At 53.1% G+C, this 19,047-nt stretch overlaps 1 protein-coding gene across 1 annotated transcript in view; it reads left to right on the top strand.

Annotated features, from left to right (window-relative positions):
• The first annotated feature begins 103 nt into the window (after positions 1-103).
• ZC3H4 (zinc finger CCCH-type containing 4) overlaps positions 104-19,047 on the top strand; it is a 41,499-nt gene continuing 22,555 nt past the window's right edge. The window contains 4 exon segments of the mRNA XM_059872482.1: positions 104-1,210; positions 9,111-9,312; positions 11,888-11,995; positions 17,559-17,766. Of these exon segments, the coding sequence (XP_059728465.1) occupies positions 1,059-1,210; positions 9,111-9,312; positions 11,888-11,995; positions 17,559-17,766 (670 nt within the window). The 5' untranslated portion in view covers positions 104-1,058.

Here is a 19,047-nt window from a genome sequence, read left to right as displayed (position 1 = left end):
GGGCCCTGCCCGTGCGCCGTGTGGCACAATCCATGTTGTTTCCCCCCCCCCCCCCTTTCTGTACTCAGATGGATTCGTCCTCTTCCCATTGCGGGCGTTCCCGCCATCCCCCATCGGCTTCGTCAATCTCCGTCAGTCTCGTCAGGAGACTTTCGGAAACGTTCCGAGCGCGCCTTCGTCAACCTTCGGAAATCTTCGGAACTCCTCGGAGAACTTCGGGAACACTCGGAGAGTTTTGGAGAACTTCGCGGAAATCCCATGATTTCCCATCCCAAAGAAACGAAGCGGCCAAACCAGTGCGAAAATACCGTCAATAATTAGAAAAATCGAGGGGTTTGGGGTTGTATTCTCCTGGTTTTATAAAATCTATGTTGCTTCTTTCCAAGTCACAGGCAGATCCCTAACTCCCTTCCCGCTCCTCTCGTCTCGCACAGATTTTCCTGCAAATTCACGACATTTTGGGGGTTTGTTTTTTTTTTTTTCTTTTGCCGCGCGACGTTTGGATGTGGAGAAACATCCCGTGACCATGGAAATTCCCTGTCCTGAGCTGAACTCCACATGGGGAGAGGATTTTGGGGGAACATCGAGTCCAATCATCAGCGGGCACCGTGGATTTGCAGGGATTTTGGGGAGGGAAAGAGGAATTCGTGGGGGGAAAAGACTTCAAATCTCCTAATAAAATCTTTTTCCGGTAAAATTTCGCCCTAAAACTCTTTAGAAAATCCCCACATACGAAGACTTTCGGCCACATTCGGAAAACCTCGGGAGAATCCGGAGAGCTTTGGAGGCGCTCGGAAACGCTCGGCATCAACCGGAAAAACCCGACGAGCTCTTCGTGCATTTCCGCAGTTTTTCGGCCCCCTCCGAAGCGGCAGCGCTCGGCTGTTTCCGGCGGCGCTCGGCTGTTTCCGGCGGCCGCCGGTGCGCTGCCTCAGGGCGGGCGCCATTTTGTGTGTCCGCCCGCGGAGCGCGGGGCGCGGGCGGAGGAGCCGCCGGGCCGAGCCCCCCGCGCCGTTCAGTGACTGTGCCCCCCGTTCTCCACCCCCTGCCCGTTGCCCATGGCCGTGGAGAGCCCGAGTGTCCCCCCCGCCGCCGCCGCCTCCCCCCCCAGCCCGCACTGCACTCCCCCTTCTCCGTCCTGCCACGGCAGCTGCAGCCTCCCCCGGCCGCCGCCGCCGCTCCAAGGCCACCATCACGGCCCGGACGAAAGGTCCAGTAACCGCCTCTCCCGAGCGCCTTCTCTGTGTGGCTGGGGGTCGGTCCGGCGCGCCGGACCAGGTTTGGGGAGGGGGCGGCGGGAGGGGAGGGTGAGGGGAGGGGGGGGGCAGGCAGGGCCCAGGGGCTGAGGGGGGGCGGCCTGTGGGGAGGGGGCTGGGGGGGCTGAGGAGGAGGAGGAGGAGGAGGAGGGTGAGGAAGGGCCAGAGGGGAATGGGGGGAGGCCCGGGAGGCTCTGAGGAGGAGGAGGAGGGTGAGGAAGGGCCTGAGGGGGATTGGGGGGGGCGGTGAGGAAGGGCCTGAGGGGGATTGGGGGAGGGGGGAGTGAGGAGGAAGGGCTTGAGGGGGATTTGAGGAGGAGGAGGGTGAGGAAGGGCCTGAGGAGGATTGGAGGAGGAAGACGGTGAGGAAGGAGCTGAGGGGGATTTGGGGGGGTGGGCGGTGAGGAGGAAGGGCCTGAGGAGGATTTGAGGAGGAGGAGGGTGAGGAAGGAGCTGAGGTGGAACTGAGGAAGAAGAGGAGGGTGAGGAAGGGCCTGAGGGGGATTTGAGGAGGAGGAGGGTGAGGAAGGAGCTGAGGTGGAACTGAGGAAGAGGAGGACGGTGAGGAAGGACCTGAGGAGGATTTGAGGAGGAGGAGGAGGGTGAGGAAGGGTCTGAGGAGGATTTGGGGGGATCCTGAGGAGGAGGAAGGGCCTGAGGGGAATTTGAGGAAGAGGAAGGTGAGGAAGGACCTGAGGGGGATTTGGGGGGATCCTGAGGGTGAGGAAGGACCTGAGGAGGATTTGAGGAGGAGGAGGGTGAGGAAGGAGTTGAGGGGGATTTGGGGGGATCCTGAGGAGGAGGAAGGACCTGAGGAGGATTTGAGGGGATCCTGAGGAGGAGGAAGGACCTGAGGAGGATTTGGGGGGATCCTGAGGAGGAGGAAGGACCTGAGGGGAATTTGAGGAAGAGGAAGGTGAGGAAGGACCTGAGGGGGATTTGGGAGGGTCCTGAGGAGGAAGAAGAGGGGACGAAGGCAGTGCAGGCCTCGGGGTGGGGTGTGAGGGGATCTGGGGATATTTTGGGGGGGTTTGAAGGATGATCCCGGGGGGGGGAGGGGATTTAGGTCATTTTTGGGGGGTCTTGAGCTGCTGGGGGGGGTTTAACCCAAATTTTGGGGGCTTTGAGTCCTCCCTGAGGGGGTCCTGCCCCTTTTTCAGGGCATTTCTTTTGGGGAGGGGGTGGAATTTCTCTTTAGGGAAAACGAAAACTCCTTTTTTTGGGGGGGTTTAGACCCTTTTTTGGGGATTAAAATTGTAATTTTGGGGGAATTTTGACTTCCAGAGGGGAGGTCTAGTTGGATTTTTCGGGGGATTTTGGGGGATTTGACCCTTTTTGAAGGAATATTTAGGTGCTAGGTGGGTTGAACCCTTATTTTGGATTATTTTAGCTCCTTTTGGGGGGTTTAGCCCCATTTTTTTTTGATGGTTAATCCTCAATAAGTTCTTTATTCCCCCGTAAAAATTTATTTATTTCCTTCAAATCCCCCTAAATTTGCATCAAGAGGTTTGGGGCTCCCTGCAGGGATTAAAAAAAGCTCCAAAATCTCCAAATCTGCCCCCAAAATTCCCCTTTTTGGGACCCCTCCCCACAATAACTCGGAGCCATCTCTGGGATTCCCGTTTTTTTTGGTAATTCAATCCAAATAATGTGAGAAAAAGAGAAAAAAAAAAATTAAACTAGAGAGGTTTTGGGGGAATTTGTAGGAGAAATGGTAAATTTGGGGAGTTTGTGAGGGAAAAAGGGAATTTGGGGGATTTTTTAGGGGGAAAAAAGTGAATTTTTAGGGGGAAAAAAGTAAATCTGGGGAGTTTTGAGGGTGTTTGTAGGGAAAAAAGGGAATTTGGGGAGTTTGGGGGATGGTTTTAGGGGGAAAAAAGTGAATTTTTAGGGGGGAAAAAGTAAATCTGGGGAGTTTTGAGGGAAAAAAGGGAATTTGGGGAGTATGGGGGATGGGTTTAGGGGAAAAAAGTGAATTTTTGGGGTGTTTTTAGAGAAAAAAGTGAAATTTTTTAGGGGGAAAAGGCTGAATCCAGAGAGTTTGGGGGTATTTGAGGAAGAAAAAGGGAACTGAGGGGGTTTGGGGGATATTTTGGGTGACAAAAAGGTAAATCCAGGGAATTGGAGGGTATTTTTTAGAGAAAAAAGCTGAAATAAGGGAAATTTGGGGGTGTTTTTAAGGGAAAAAAGGTAAATCCAGGCAGTTTGGGGGGTTATTTAGGAAAAATGGTAAAATAAGGGAATTTTGGGGGTGTTTTTTGGGGAAAAAAGTGAAATTTTAGGGGAAAAAAAGGTAAATCCAGGCAGTGTGGGGGTTTATTTAGGGAAAAATGGTAAAATAAGGGAATTTTGGGGGCGTTTTTAGGGGAAAAAAGTGAAATTTTAGGGGAAAAAACAGTAAATCCAGGGAGTTTGGGGGTTTATTTAGGAAAAATGGTAAAATAAGGGAATTTTGGGGGCGTTTTTAGGGGAAAAAAGGGAATTTTTTAGGAGAAAAAAGGTAAATCCAGGCAGTTTGGGGGTTATTTAAGAAAAATGGTGAAATAAGGGAATTTTGGGGGCGTTTTTAGGGGAAAAAAGTGAAATTTTTAGGGGAAAAAAGGCAAATCCAGGCACTTTGGGGGTTTATTTAAGAAAAATGGTAAAACAAGGGAATTTTGGGGGCGTTTTTAGGGGAAAAAAGTGAATTTTTAGGGGGAAAAAAGGTAAATCCAGGGAGTTTGGGGGGTTATTTAGGAAAAATGGTAAAACAAGGGAATTTTGGAGGTATTTTTAGGGGAAAAAGGGGAATTTTTAGGAGAAAAAAGGTAAATCCAGGCAGTGTGGGGGGTTATTTAGGAAAAATGGTAAAACAAGGGAATTTTGGGGGCGTTTTTAGGGGAAAAAAGGGAATTTTTAGGCAATTTTTAGGGGGAAAAAAGTAAATCCAGGCAGTGTGGGGGTTTATTTAAGAAAAATGGTAAAACAAGGGAATTTTGGAGGTGTTTTTAGGGGAAAAAAGTGAAATTTTAGGGGGAAAAAAGGTAAATCCAGGCAGTGTGGGGGTTTGTTTAAGAAAAATGGTGAAATAAGGGATTTTTGGGGGCGTTTTTAGGGGAAAAAAGTGAAATTTTTAGGGAAAAAAAGGTAAATTCAGGCAGTTTGGGGGTTATTTAGGAAAAATGGTAAAATATGGGAATTTTGGGGGTGTTTTTAGGGGAAAAAAGTGAAATTTTAGTGGAAAAAAGGCAAATCCAGGCAGTGTGGGGGTTTATTTAGGAAAAATGGTAAAATAAGGGAATTTTGGGGGCGTTTTTGGGGGAAAAAAGTGAAATTTTAGGGGAAAAAAGGTAAATCCAGGCAGTGTGGGGGTTATTTAAGAAAAATGGTGAAACAAGGGAATTTTGAGGGTGTTTTTAGGGGAAAAAAGTGAAATTTTAGGCAATTTTTAGGGGAAAAAAGGTAAATCCAGGCAGTGTGGGGAGTTATTTAGGAAAAATGGTAAAACAAGGGAATTTTGGGGGCGTTTTTAGGGGAAAAAAGGGAATTTTTAGGGGAAAAAAAGGCAAATCCAGGCAGTGTTGGGGGGTTATTTAAGAAAAATGGTGAAATAAGGGAATTTTGGGGCATTTTTAGGGGAAAAAAGTGAAATTTTAGGGGAAAAAAGGCAAATCCAGGCAGTTTGGGGTGGTTTTAGGACAAAAAGAGCAAAGGAAAGGAGATTTGGGACGATTTCAATTTTCCAGAAGTGAATCCAGGGGGTTTTGGGGGGCAAATCCCGGGAATTCTGGGGGCTGGGCTCCTTTCCCTGCGGGCCCTGGGTGGGGAATGGGTGGGAAATGTGGAATTTTGCATTTTTTGGTGCCTTTTCCCTCCCCTCCCTTGAGTCCCCCCACGTGGAAACCCCCCCGGTGTGTCCCCAAACCAAGCAGAACCCTCCCCAAAAAAAGTCACAAAAGCACACAAAATTCCCAAAAAACCCCCAAATCCCCCCAAAATCCCCCCAAAAACCCCAAAACCCCCCCAAAAAACCCCAAAATCCCCCAAAAAAACCCCAAAACCCCCCCAAAAAACCCCAACCCCCAACCCCAGGGACGTTCCCAGGTGCGACAGCCCCGACTCCACAGCACAGCAAGTGGAAAAGTTGGTGGAAAAGGCTGGAAAATGTGTGAAAGTCGTCAGCCAAAGGTGGTCAAAAGCACCTCACACTGCCCCTGCCCCCCCAGGTGTGCCCCAGGTGTGCCCAGACGTGACCCAGGTGTGTCCCAGTGTCCCCCAGGTGTGGCCCAGGGCGGCCCAGATGTGCCTAGTTGTGCCCAGGTGTGGCCCAGGTGTGTCTCAGTGTGCCTCAGGTGTGCCCAGCTGTGGCCCAGGGCTGCCCAGGTGTGTCCCAGTGTCCCTCAGGTGTGCCCAGGTGTGCCCCAGGGCTGCCCAGGTGTGCCCATATGTGACCCAGGTGTGTCTCAGTGTCCCTCAGGTGTGCCCAGGTGTGCCCCAGGGCGGCCCAGGTGTGCCCATATGTGGCCCAGGTGTGTCTCAGTGTCCCTCAGGTGGGCCCAGGTGTGCCCAGGTGTGTCCCAGTGTCCCTCAGGTGTGCCCAGGTGTGGCCCAGGTGTGTCTCAGTGAGCCTCAGGTGTGCCCAGGTGTGGCCCAGGGCGGCCCAGGTGTGTCCCAGTGTCCCTCAGGTGTGCCCAGGTGTGGCCCAGGGCTGCCCAGGTGTGCCCATATGTGACCCAGGTGTGTCCCAGTGTCCCTCAGGTGTGCCCAGGTGTGTCCCAGGGCTGCCCAGGTGTGCCTAGACATGACCCAGGTGTGTCCCAGTGTCCCTCAGGTGGGCCCAGGTGTGCCCATATGTGGCCCAGGTGTGTCCCAGTGTCCCTCAGGTGTGCCCAGGTGTGCCCCAGGGCTGCCCAGCTGTGCCTAGCTGTGCCCAGGTGTGTCCCAGTGTCCCTCAGGTGTGCCCAGGTGTGCCCAGGGGTGTCCCAGGGCTGCCCAGATGTGCCTAGTTGTGCCCAGGTGTGGCCCAGGTGTGTCTCATTGTGCCCCAGGTGTGGCCCCGGGTGGCCCAGGGCGGCCCAGGTGTGTCCCAGTGTCCCTCAGGTGTGCCCAGGTGTGCCCCAGGGCGGCCCAGCTGTGCCTAGATGTGACCCAGGTGTGTCTCAGTGTCCCTCAGGTGTGCCCACCTGTGTCGAGGTGTGCCCCAGGGCTGCCCAGGTGTGCCCATATGTGACCCAGGTGTGTCCCAGTGTCCCTCAGGTGTGCCCACCTGTGTCCAGCTGTGTCCCAGGGCGGCCCAGCTGTGCCCAGACGTGACCCAGGTGTGCCCCAGTGTCCCTCAGGTGTGCCCACCTGTGTCCAGGTGTGTCCCAGGGCGGCCCAGCTGTGCCCAGACGTGACCCAGGTGTGTCTCAGTGTCCCTCAGGTGTGCCCAGGTGTGTCCAGCTGTGTCCCAGTGTCCCTCAGGTGTGCCCAGGTGTGCCCCAGGGCGGCCCAAGTGTGTCCCTGGTGTCTCTCAGGGGTGCCCAGGTGTGTCTCAGGGGTGCCCAGGTGTGTCCCAGCTGTGCCCCAGGTGTGTCCCAGTGCGCCCAAATGTGTCCCAGCTATGCCCGGATGTGCCCCAGGTGTGTCTCAGTGTCCCTCAGGTGTGCCCAGGTGTGGCCCAGTGTCCCTCAGGTGTGCCCAGGTGTGGCCCAGCTGTGCCCGGAGATGTCCCAACTGTGGCCCAGGTGTGCCCCAGGCAATCCCAGCTGTGCCCAGGTGTGCATCTCAGGCGTGTCCCAGATGTGCCCCAGCTGTTGCCAGCTGGGTCCCAGCTGTTGCCCCAGCTGTGCCTCAGATGTATCCCAGCTGTGCCTCCAGCTGTGCCCCAGGTGTTGCCAGCTGTTGCCTCCAGCTGTGCCCCCAGATGTGCCCCAGCTGTGCCCCAGCTGTTGCCTTCAGCTGTTCCCCAGATGTGTCCAGGTGTGCCCCCAGATGTTGCCAGCTGTTGCCTTCAGCTGTTCCCCAGATGCGACCCAGCTGTGTCCCCAGCTGTTGCCTCCAGCTGTGCTCCAGATGTTGCCAGCTGTGTCGCCAGCTGTGCCCACAGATGTTGCCAGATGTGTCCCAGCTGTTGCCAGCTGTGCCTCCAGCTGTGTCCCAGATGTTGCCCCAGCTGTTGCCAGCTGTTGCCTCCAGCTGTTCCCCAGATGTGTCCAGGTGTGCCCCCAGATGTTGCCAGCTGTTGCCTCCAGCTGTGACCCAGATGTGTCCAGCTGTTGCCTCCAGATGTGCTCCAGATGTTGCCAGCTGTTGCCTCCAGCTGTGACCCAGATGTGTCCAGCTGTTGCCTCCAGATGTGCTCCAGATGTTGCCAGCTGTGTCCCAGCTGTGCTCCAGATGTTGCCAGCTGTGTCTCCAGCTGTGCCCCAGATGTTGCCAGCTGTTGCCCCAGCTGTGTCCCAGATGTTGCCCCAGATGTGCCCCAGATGTTGCCAGCTGTTGCCCCAGCTGTGCCCCAGATGTTGCCAGCTGTTGCCCCAGCTGTGTCCCAGCTGTTGCCTCCAGATGTTGCCTCCAGATGTGCTCCAGATGTTGCCAGCTGTTGCCTCCAGCTGTGCTCCAGATGTTGCCAGCTGTTGCCTCCAGCTGTGCCCACAGATGTTGCCAGATGTGTCTCCAGCTGTGCCCACAGATGTTGCCAGATGTGTCCCAGCTGTTGCCAGCTGTGCCTCCAGCTGTGTCCCAGATGTTGCCCCAGCTGTTGCCTCCAGCTGTTCCCCAGATGTGTCCAGCTGTTGCCTCCAGATGTGCTCCAGATGTTGCCAGCTGTTGCCTCCAGCTGTGCTCCAGATGTTGCCAGCTGTGTCTCCAGCTGTGCCCACAGATGTTGCCAGATGTGTCCCAGCTGTTGCCAGCTGTGCCTCCAGCTGTGTCCCAGATGTTGCCCCAGCTGTTGCCTCCAGCTGTTCCCCAGATGTGTCCAGCTGTTGCCTCCAGATGTGCTCCAGATGTTGCCAGCTGTGTCCCAGCTGTGCTCCAGATGTTGCCAGCTGTGTCTCCAGCTGTGCCCCAGATGTTGCCAGCTGTTGCCCCAGCTGTGTCCCAGATGTTGCCCCAGCTGTGCTCCAGATGTTGCCAGCTGTGCCTCCAGCTGTGTCCCAGATGTTGCCCCAGCTGTTGCCAGCTGTGCCCCACATGTTGCCAGCTGTTGCCTCCAGCTGTGCCCCAGATGTTGCCAGCTGTGACCCAGCTGTGCCCAGGTGTGCCCAGCCATGCCCTGGTGTGCCCCAGCTGTTCCCCAGCTGTGCCCCAGCTGTGCCCCAGCTGTGCCCAGCCGTGCCCCAGATGTTCCCCAGCTGTTCCCCAGCTGTGCCCCCCCCCGTTATTACCCCAGCCCTGGTAGAGCTCCGGGTTTGCTGCAGGGAGGACGGGGAGCTGGGCAGGACCCACAGCTCCCGGCGGGCTGCCCAAAACCCCCCAAATTCCCATCCTTGGTCCCCAAAACCCCAGGAAATCCCCATTTTTCCCCTAAAATCCCATTTTTCTCCCCGCAGGCAGGATGAGGAGCTGCAGGAGGATCCACAATTCCCATTTTCCTCTCCAAACCCCACCAAATTCCTGCAATTTCCTCTACCAAAACCCCCAAAATCCCATTTTTCCCCCTAAAATGCCATTTCCCCCCGCAGGGAGGATGGGGAGCTGCAGGAGGATCCACAGGAGGATCCACAATTCCCATTTTCCCCTCAAACCCCACCAAATTCCTGCACTTTCCCCCCAAAAAACCCCACAGAATCCCCGTTTTTTCCCCAAAAAAATCCCATTTTTTCCCTCTAAAATCCCATTTTTTCCCCAAAACTCCCATTTTCCCCCTAAAATCCCATTTTCCCCCCGCAGGGAGGATGGGGAGCTGGAGGAGGGCGAGCTGGAGGACGACGGCGGTGACGAGGCCCCGGCCCGGTCCCGGTCGCGCTCGCGCTCCCAGCGGCAGCGGCGCCGCAGCGGCTCCGAGGAGCGCTCGCACCGGCGCCTGAAGCGCAAACGCCGCAAGGACAAGGACAAGAGGAGGTCCAAGAAAAAGAGGAAATCCAAGCACAAGGTGGGAATTCCCGGGGTTGGGATGGAATTCCCAGCTCTGGGATGGAATTGCAGGGGCTGGGATGGAATTGGAGGCGTTGGGATGGGAATTCCCAGGGTTGGGATGGGAATTGCAGGGGTTGGGATGGAATTGGAGGGGTTGGGATGGGAATTCCCGGCTCTGGGATGGAATTCCCAGGTCTGGGAAGGGAATTCCAGGATCTGGGATGGAATTCCCAGCTCTGGGATGGAATTGCAGGGGTTGGGATGGGAATTGCAGGGGTTGGGATGGAGTTCCCGGGGTTGGGATGGAGTTCCCGGGGTTGGGATGGGATTCCCGGGGTTGGGATGGAATTCCAGGGGTTGGGATGGAATTCCAGGGGTTGGGATGGAATTCCCGGGGTTGGGATGGAATTGCAGGGGTTGGGATGGAATTCCCGGGGTTGGGATGGAATTCCAGGGGTTGGGATGGGAATTGCAGGGGTTGGGATGGAATTCCCAGCTCTGGGATGGAATTGCAGGGGTTGGGATGCAATTGCAGGGTTGGGATGGGAATTCCTGGCTCTGGGATGGAATTCCCAGGTCTGGGAAGGGAATTATAGGATCTGGGATGGAATTCCCAGCTCTGGGAAGTGAAATCCAGGCCCTGGGATGGAATTCCAGGCTCTGGGATGGAATTCCCAGGCCTGGGAAGTGAAATCCAGGCCCTGGGATGGAATTCCCAGCTCTGGGATGGAATTCCCGGCCCTGGGATGGAATTCCCAGCTCTGGGATGGAATTCCCAGCTCTGGGATGGAATTCCCGGCCCTGGGATGGAATTCCCAGCTCTGGGATGGAATTCCCAGCTCTGGGGTGGAATTCCCGGCTCTGGGGTGGAATTCCCGGCTCTGGGATGGAATTCCTGGCTCTGGGATGGAATTCCTGGCTCTGGGATAGAATTCCCGGCTCTGGGAAGTGAAATCCAGGCCCTGGGATGGAATTCCAGGCTCTGGGATGGAATTCCCGGCTCTGGGATGGAATTCCCAGCTCTGGGAAGTGAAATCCAGGATCTGGGATGGAATTCCCAGCTCTGGGATGGAATTCCCGGCTCTGGGAAGTGAAATCCAGGCTCTGGGGTGAAATTCCCGGCCCTGGGATGGAATTCCCAGCTCTGGGGTGGAATTCCCGGCTCTGGGATGGAATTCCCAGCTCTGGGATGGAATTCCCGGCCCTGGGGTGGAATTCCCAGCTCTGGGGTGGAATTCCCGGCTCTGGGATGGAATTCCCAGCTCTGGGATGGAATTCCCGGCCCTGGGGTGGAATTCCCAGCTCTGGGGTGGAATTCCCAGCTCTGGGATGGAATTCCCAGCTCTGGGATGGAATTCCCGGCTCTGGGATGGAATTCCCAGCTCTGGGATGGAATTCCCGGCCCTGGGGTGGAATTCCCAGCTCTGGGGTGGAATTCCCAGCTCTGGGATGGAATTCCCAGCTCTGGGATGGAATTCCCGGCTCTGGGATGGAATTCCCAGCTCTGGGGTGGAATTCCCGGCTCTGGGATGGAATTCCCGGCTCTGGGATGGAATTCCCAGCTCTGGGGTGGAATTCCCAGCTCTGGGATGGAATTCCCGGCTCTGGGATGGAATTCCCAGCTCTGGGGTGGAATTCCCGGCTCTGGGATGGAATTCCCAGCTCTGGGATGGAATTCCCAGCTCTGGGAAGGGAATTCCCGGCTCTGGGATGGAATTCCCGGCTCTGGGATGGAATTCCCGGCTCTGGGAAGGGAATTCCAGGATCTGGGATGGAATTCCCGGCTCTGGGATGGAATTCCCGGCTCTGGGATGGAATTCCCGGCTCTGGGGTGGAATTCCCAGCTCTGGGATGGAATTCCCAGCTCTGGGATGGAATTCCCGGCTCTGGGGTGGAATTCCCAGCTCTGGGTTGGAATTCCCGGCTCTGGGATGGAATTCCCAGCTCTGGGATGGAATTCCCGGCTCTGGGAAGGAATTCCCAGCTCTGGGATGGAATTCCCAGCTCTGGGATGGAATTCCCAGCTCTGGGATGGAATTCCCAGCTCTGGGTTGGAATTCCTGGCTGTGGGAAGGGAATTCCCAGCTCTGGGATGGAATTCCCGGCTCTGGGATGGAATTCCCGCCTTTGGGATGGAATTCCCAGCTCTGGGATGGAATTCCCGGCTGTGGGATGGAATTTCCGGCCCTGGGATGGAATTCCCAGCTCTGGGATGGAATTCCCAGCTCTGGGAAGTGAAATCCAGGCCCTGGGATGGAATTCCCGGCTCTGGGATGGAATTTCCGGCTCTGGGGTGGAATTGCAGGGGTTGGGATGGGATTCCCAGCTCTGGGATGGAATTCCCAGGTCTGGGAAGGGAATTCCAGGATCTGGGGTGGAATTCCCAGCTCTGGGAAGTGAAATCCAGGCCCTGGGATGGAATTCCCAGCTCTGGGTTGGAATTCCAGGCTCTGGGATGGAATTCCCAGCTCTGGGATGGAATTCCCAGCTCTGGGATGGAATTCCCGGCTCTGGGATGGAATTCCCGGGTCTGGGAAGGGAATTCCCGGCCCTGGGGTGGAATTCCCGGGCTGACATTCCGGGTTTTCCAGCGGCACGCCTCGTCCAGCGAGGAGCTGTCGGATCTCAGCGACGACTCCGAGTACAGCCCCGGAGAGAAGGGACACCGCAAGTACCGCGAGTACAGCCCCGCCTACCCCGTGAGTCATACTGGGAATTACTGGGGATACTGGGAATGGGAACTGGGAACTGGGAATGGGAACTGGGAATGGAACTGGAAATGGTCCCGGGAGCACAGCCCTGGAGAGAAGGGACACCGCAAGTACCGCGAGTACAGCCCCGCCTACCCCGTGAGTCATACTGGGAATTACTGGGGATACTGGGAATGGTCACTGGGAATGGGAACTGGGAATGGGAACTGGGAATGGAACTGGGAATGGTCCCGGGAGCACAGCCCTGGAGAGAAGGGACACCGCAAGTACCGCGAGTACAGCCCCGCCTACCCCGTGAGTCATACTGGGAATTACTGGGGATACTGGGGATGGGAACTGGGAACGGGAACTGGGAACGGGAACTGATACTGGGGATACTGGGAATGGGAACTGGGAATGGGAACTGGGGGTACAGCCCCAGAGAGAAGGGACACCGCAAGTACCGCGAGTACAGCCCCGCCTACCCCGTGAGTCATACTGGGAATTACTGGGGATACTGGGAATGGTCACTGGGAACGGGAACTGGGAATGGGAACTGGGAATGGAACTGGGAATGGTCCCGGGAGCACAGCCCCGGAGAGAAGGGACACCGCAAGTACCACGAGTACAGCCCCGCCTACCCCGTGAGTCATACTGGGAATTACTGGGGATACTGGGAATGGTCACTGGGAATGGGAACTGGGAATGGGAACTGGGAATGGAACTGGGAATGGTCCCGGGAGCACAGCCCTGGAGAGAAGGGACACCGCAAGTACCGCGAGTACAGCCCCGCCTACCCCGTGAGTCATACTGGGAATTACTGGGGATACTGGGGATGGGAACTGGGAACGGGAACTGGGAACGGGAACTGATACTGGGGATACTGGGAATGGGAACTGGGAATGGGAACTGGGGGTACAGCCCCAGAGAGAAGGGACACCGCAAGTACCGCGAGTACAGCCCCGCCTACCCCGTGAGTCATACTGGGAATTACTGGGGATACTGGGAATGGTCACTGGGAACGGGAACTGGGAATGGGAACTGGGAATGGAACTGGGAATGGTCCCGGGAGCACAGCCCCGGAGAGAAGGGACACCGCAAGTACCACGAGTACAGCCCCGCCTACCCCGTGAGTCATACTGGGCATACTGGGCATACTGGGAATGGTCACTGGGAATGGGAACTGGGAATGGGAACTGGGAATGGTCCCGGGAGCACAGCCCCGGAGAGAAGGGACACCGCAAGTACCACGAGTACAGCCCCGCCTACCCCGTGAGTCATACTGGGAATTACTGGGGATACTGGGAATACTGGGGATGGGAACTGGGGATACTGGGGATACTGGGAATGGGAACTGGGAATGATCCCGGGAGCACAGCCCCGGAGAGAAGGGACACCGCAAGTACCGCGAGTACAGCCCCGCCTACCCCGTGAGTCATACTGGGAATTACTGGGGATACTGGGAATGGAAACTGGGAACGGGAACTGGGGGTACTGGGGATACTGGGAATGGGAACTGGGAATGGGAACTGGGGGTACAGCTCCGCCTACCCCATGAGTCACACTGGAAATACTGGGAATGGAAACTGGGGATGATCCCAGGAGTACAGCCCCGCCTACCCCGTGAGTGGGGATACTGGGAATTACTGGGGATACTGGGAATGGGAACTGGGGATGGGAACTGGGGATACTGGGGATACTGGGAATGGGAACTGGGAACGGGAACTGGGAATGGGAACTGGGGGTACTGGGGATACTGGGAATGGGAACTGGGAATGGGAACTGGGGGTACAGCTCCGCCTACCCCATGAGTCACACTGGGAATACTGGGAATGGAAACTGGGAGTGATCCCACGAGTACAGCCCTGCCTACCACGTGAGTGGGGATACTGGGAATTACTGGGAATACTGGGGATGGAAACTGGGAATAGGGGGGATACTGAGGGTACAACCCTGCCTGCCCCATGAGTCACACTGGGAATACTGGGAATGGAAACTGGGAATTACTGGGAATGGTCACTGGAAATCCTGGGCATGACACCCAGTTTATTCTGCAAGTTGTACTGGGAATACTGGGAATGGAAACTGGGAATTACTGGGAATGGTCACTGGAAATCCTGGGCGTGATGCCCAGTTTATTCTGCGAGTTGTACTGGGAATACTGGGAATGGAAACTGGGAATTACTGGGAATGGTCACTGGGAAATCCTGGGAGTGATGCCCAGTTTATTCTGTGAGTTGTACTGGGAATACTGGGAATGGAAACTGGGAATTACTGGGAATGGTCACTGGAAATCCTGGGCACGACACCCAGTTTATTCTGCGAGTTGTACTGGGAATACTGGGAATGGAAACTGGGAATGATCCCACAAGTACAGCCCTGCCTACCCCGAGAGTGGGGATACTGGGAATTACTGGGAATGGTCACTGGGAATGGGAACTGGGAATGGGAACTGGGAATAGTGGGGATACTGAGGGTACAACCCTGCCTGCCCCATGAGTCGCACTGGGAATACTGGGAATGGAAACTGGGAATGATCCCACAAGTACAGCCCTGCCTACCCCGAGAGTGGGGATACTGGGAATGGTCACTGGGAATGGGAACTGGGAATGGGAACTGGGAATGGGAACTGGGGGTACAGCCCCGCCTATCCCGTGAGTCACACTGGGAATACTGGGAATGGAAACTGGGAATTACTGGGAATGGTCACTGGAAATCCTGGGCGTGACACCCAGTTTATTCTGCGAGTTGTACTGGGAATACTGGGAATGGAAACTGGGAGTGATCCCACGAGTACAGCCCTGCCTACCCCGTGAGTGGGGATACTGGGAATTACTGGGAATACTGGGAATGGAAACTGGGAATAGTGGGGATACTGAGGGTACAACCCTGCCTGCCCCATGAGTCACACTGGGAATACTGGGAATGGAAACTGGGAATTACTGGGAATGGTCACTGGGAAATCCTGGGCATGACACCCAGTTTATTCTGTGAGTTGTACTGGGAATACTGGGAATGGAAACTGGGAATTACTGGGAATGCTCACTGGGAAATCCTGGGCATGACACCCAGTTTATTCTGCGAGTTGTACTGGGAATACTGGGAATGGAAACTGGGAATGGCCCCTGAGAAATCCTGGGAATTCCGGATCCCAACCTCTCCTATCCCTTTCCCAGTCCCACCAGTACTCCCAGTTGCCAGGAAGGGAATAAAACCTGGGAATTTTGGGGATTTTTTGGGAATTTTTTGGGATTTTTTGGGGAATTTTTGGGGATTTTTTGGGGAATTTTTGGTCATTCCAGACCCCAACCTCTCCCATCCCATTCCCAGTCCCACCAGTACTCCCAGTTGGCCAGGAAGGGAATAAAACCTGGGAATTTTTGAGAATTTTGGGGATTTTTTGGGAATTTTTGGTAATTCCGGATTCCAACCTCTCCCATCCCATTCCCAGTCCCACCAGTACTCCCAGTTGGCCCAGATGGGAATAAAACCTGGGAATTTTTGGGGATTTTTTGGGGAATTTTTGAGGATTTTTTGGGGAATTTTTTGGGGATTTTTTGGGAATTTTTGGTCATTCCGGATCCCAACCTCTCCCTGTCCATTCCCAGTCCCACCAGTATTCCCAGTTGGCCCAGATGGGAATAAAACCTGGGAATTTTTGGGAATTTTTGGTCATTCTGGGTCCCAGCCTCTCCCTGTCTGTTCCCAGTCCCACCAGTACTCCCAGTTGGCCAGGAAGGGAATAAAACCTGGGAATTTTTGAGAATTTTGGGAGATTTTTGGGGAATTTTTGAGGATTTTTTGGGGGAATTTTTGGGAATTTTTTGGGAATTTTTGGTCATTCAGACCCCAACCTCTCCCATCCCATTCCCAGTCCCACCAGTACTCCCAGTTGCCCCAGATGGGAATAAAACCTGGGAATTTTTGGGGATTTTTTGGGAATTTTTGGTCATTCCGGGTCCCAACCTCTCCCATCCCATTCCCAAGTCCCCACCAGTACTCCCAGTTGGCCAGGAAGGGAATAAAACCTGGGAATTTTGGGGAATTTTGGGGATTTTTTTTTGGTCATCTGGGTCCCAACCTCTCCTATTCCATTCCCAGTCCCACCAGTACTCCCAGTTGGCCAGGAAGGGAATAAAACCTGGGAATTTTTGGGGATTTTTTGGGGAATTTTTGGGATTTTTTGGGAATTTTTGGTCATTCCGGGTCCCAACCTCTCCCTGTGCATTCCCAGTCCCACCAGTACTCCCAGTTGGCCAGGAAGGGAATAAAACCTGGGAATTTTGGGGATTTTTGGGGAATTTTTGGGATTTTTTTGGGGGAATTTTTGGTCATTCCAGACCCCAACCTCTCCCTGTGCATTCCCAGTCCCACCAGTACTCCCAGTTGGCCAGGAAGGGAATAAAACCTGGGAATTTTGGGGAATTTTGGGGGATTTTTTGGGAATTTTTGGTCATTCCAGATCCCAACCTCTCCTATCCCATTCCCAGGTCCCACCAGTACTCCCAGTTGGCCAGGAAGGGAATAAAACCTGGGAATTTTGGGGATTTTTGGGGAATTTTTGAGGATTTTTTGGGGAATTTTTGGGGATTTTTTGGGGAATTTTTGGTCATTCTGGATCCCAACCTCTCCCATCCCGTTCCCAGTCCCACCAGTACTCCCAGTTGGCCAGGAAGGGAATAAAACCTGGGAATTTTGGGGATTTTTTGGGAATTTTTGGGAATTTTTTGGGAATTTTTGGTCATTCCGGGTCCCAACCTCTCCCATCCCATTCCCAGTCCCACCAGTACTCCCAGTTGGCCAGGAAGGGAATAAAACCTGGGAATTTTGGGGATTTTTTGGGATTTTTTGGTCATTCTGGATCCCAATCTCTCCCATCCCATTCCCAGTCCCACCAGTACTCCCAGTTGGCCAGGAAGGGAATAAAACCTGGGAATTTTTGGGGAATTTTTGGGGAATTTTTGTCATTCCAGACCCCAACCTCTCCCATCCCGTTCCCAGTCCCACCAGTACTCCCAGTTGGCCAGGAGGGGAATAAAACCTGGGAATTTTGGGGAATTTTTGGGGATTTTTTGGGGATTTTTTGGGAATTTTTGGTTATTCCAGACCCCAACCTCTCCCGTCCATTCCCAGTCCCACCAGTACTCCCAGTTGCCCCGGAAGGGAATAAAACCTGGGAATTTTTGGGGATTTTTTGGGAATTTTTTGGGATTTTTTGGGAATTTTTTGGGATTTTTTGGGAATTTTTGGGGATTTTTGGGGAATTTTTGGTCATTCCAGACCCCAACCTCTCCCATCCCGTTCCCAGTCCCACCAGTACTCCCAGTTGGCCAGGAAGGGAATAAAACCTGGGAATTTTGGGGATTTTTTGGGAATTTTTGGGGAATTTTTGGGAATTTTTTGGGATTTTTTGGGAATTTTTGGTCATTCCGGATCCCAACCTCTCCCATCCCATTCCCAGTCCCACCAGTACTCCCAGTTGGCCCAGATGGGAATAAAACCTGGGAATTTTTGGGGATTTTTGGGAATTTTTGGTTATTCCAGACCCCAACCTCTCCCTGTCCATTCCCAGTCCCACCAGTACTCCCAGTTGGCCAGGAAGGGGCACCCCAAGGGGGACCCCAAGGGCTACGGGGGCTCCTTCGAGGAGTTCGAGGCCGAACCCTTCGGGCCCTTGGAGGCCGAGGAGGAGGAGGAGGCTCCCAAGGACGACTTTGAGGATTTCTCCAAGGAGCTGAGCCAGTACCGGCGCTCCAAGGACGGAGGGCACCGAGCCAGAGGTGAGGCACAGCCGGGGGAATGCGAAAACAGGGAAAAAATTGACATTTAGGGGAAAAAAACCAGAAAAAAACGTTGAAAAACCACGAAAAAACACAAAAAACCCCACCAAAAAAGCTGAAAAAACACCAAAAAACCTCACAAAAAGCTGAAAAAACACAAAAAAAACCCCAAAAACCATGAAAAAACACAAAAAAAACCCCAAAAAGCTGAAAAAACACAAAACCCCCCCCCAAAAAGCTGAAAAAACACAAAAAAACCCCCAAAAAGCTGAAAAAACACAAAAAAAAACCACCAAAAAGCTGAAAAAACACAAAAAAACCCCCCAAAAAGCTGAAAAAACACAAAAAAAAAACCCAAAAAGCTGAAAAAACACAAAAAAAACCCCAAAAAGCTGAAAAAACACAAAAAACCTCACAAAAAGCTGAAAAAACACAAAAAAAACCCCAAAAAGCTGAAAAAACACAAAAAAACCACCAAAAAACTGAAAAAACACAAAAAAACCTCACAAAAAGCTGAAAAAACACAAAAAAAACCCCAAAAAGCTGAAAAAACACAAAAAAACCCCCCAAAAAGCTGAAAAAACACAAAAAAACCTCCCCAAAAAGCTGAAAAAACACAAAAAAAAACCCCAAAAAGCTGAAAAAACACAAAAAAAACCACCAAAAAGCTGAAAAAACACAAAAAAACCCCCCCAAAAAACCAGAAAATAACTGGAAAATAGACCAAAAAAGCCAACAGGAAAATCTAAAAAAAAAGAGAAATAAAGAAGTTGAAACCTTTTGAAGGAATACAAAAGAAGGCCAAAAAAACACAAAAAATGGAAAAAAAAATAGAAAAAGCCAAAATAAAGGTCAGAACTCAAAACCCCTTAAAGAAACCCAAAATAACCCCCCAAAAAAATTTAAAAAATAAAAAAAAATCCTCAGAAAAACCCAAAGCAAAGGGCAGAACTTGATATACCTCAAGGAAACTGAAAAGAACCCAAAAAAATCCCTAAAAAACCCCAGAAAAAGCCAAAATAAAGGTCAGAACTTGAAAGCCCTCAAAGAAACCCAAAATAACCCAAAAACCAGAAAAAAAACAGAAAAAAAAACCACAAAAAATAAAAATAAAACCATAAAAACCCAAAATAAAGGTCAGGACTTGAAAGCCCTCAAAGAAACCCAAAATAACCCAAAAACCAGAAAAAAAACAGAAAAAAAACCCCACAAAAAATAAAAATAAAACCATAAAAACCCAAAACAAAGGTCAGGACTTGAAAGCCCTCAAAGAAACCCAAA

Source organism: Haemorhous mexicanus, chromosome 36 (assembly GCF_027477595.1).
Source record: "Haemorhous mexicanus isolate bHaeMex1 chromosome 36, bHaeMex1.pri, whole genome shotgun sequence".
In the NCBI taxonomy this organism is placed as follows: Eukaryota; Metazoa; Chordata; class Aves; order Passeriformes; family Fringillidae; genus Haemorhous; species Haemorhous mexicanus.
This window is presented reverse-complemented; position numbering and strand designations above follow the sequence as displayed.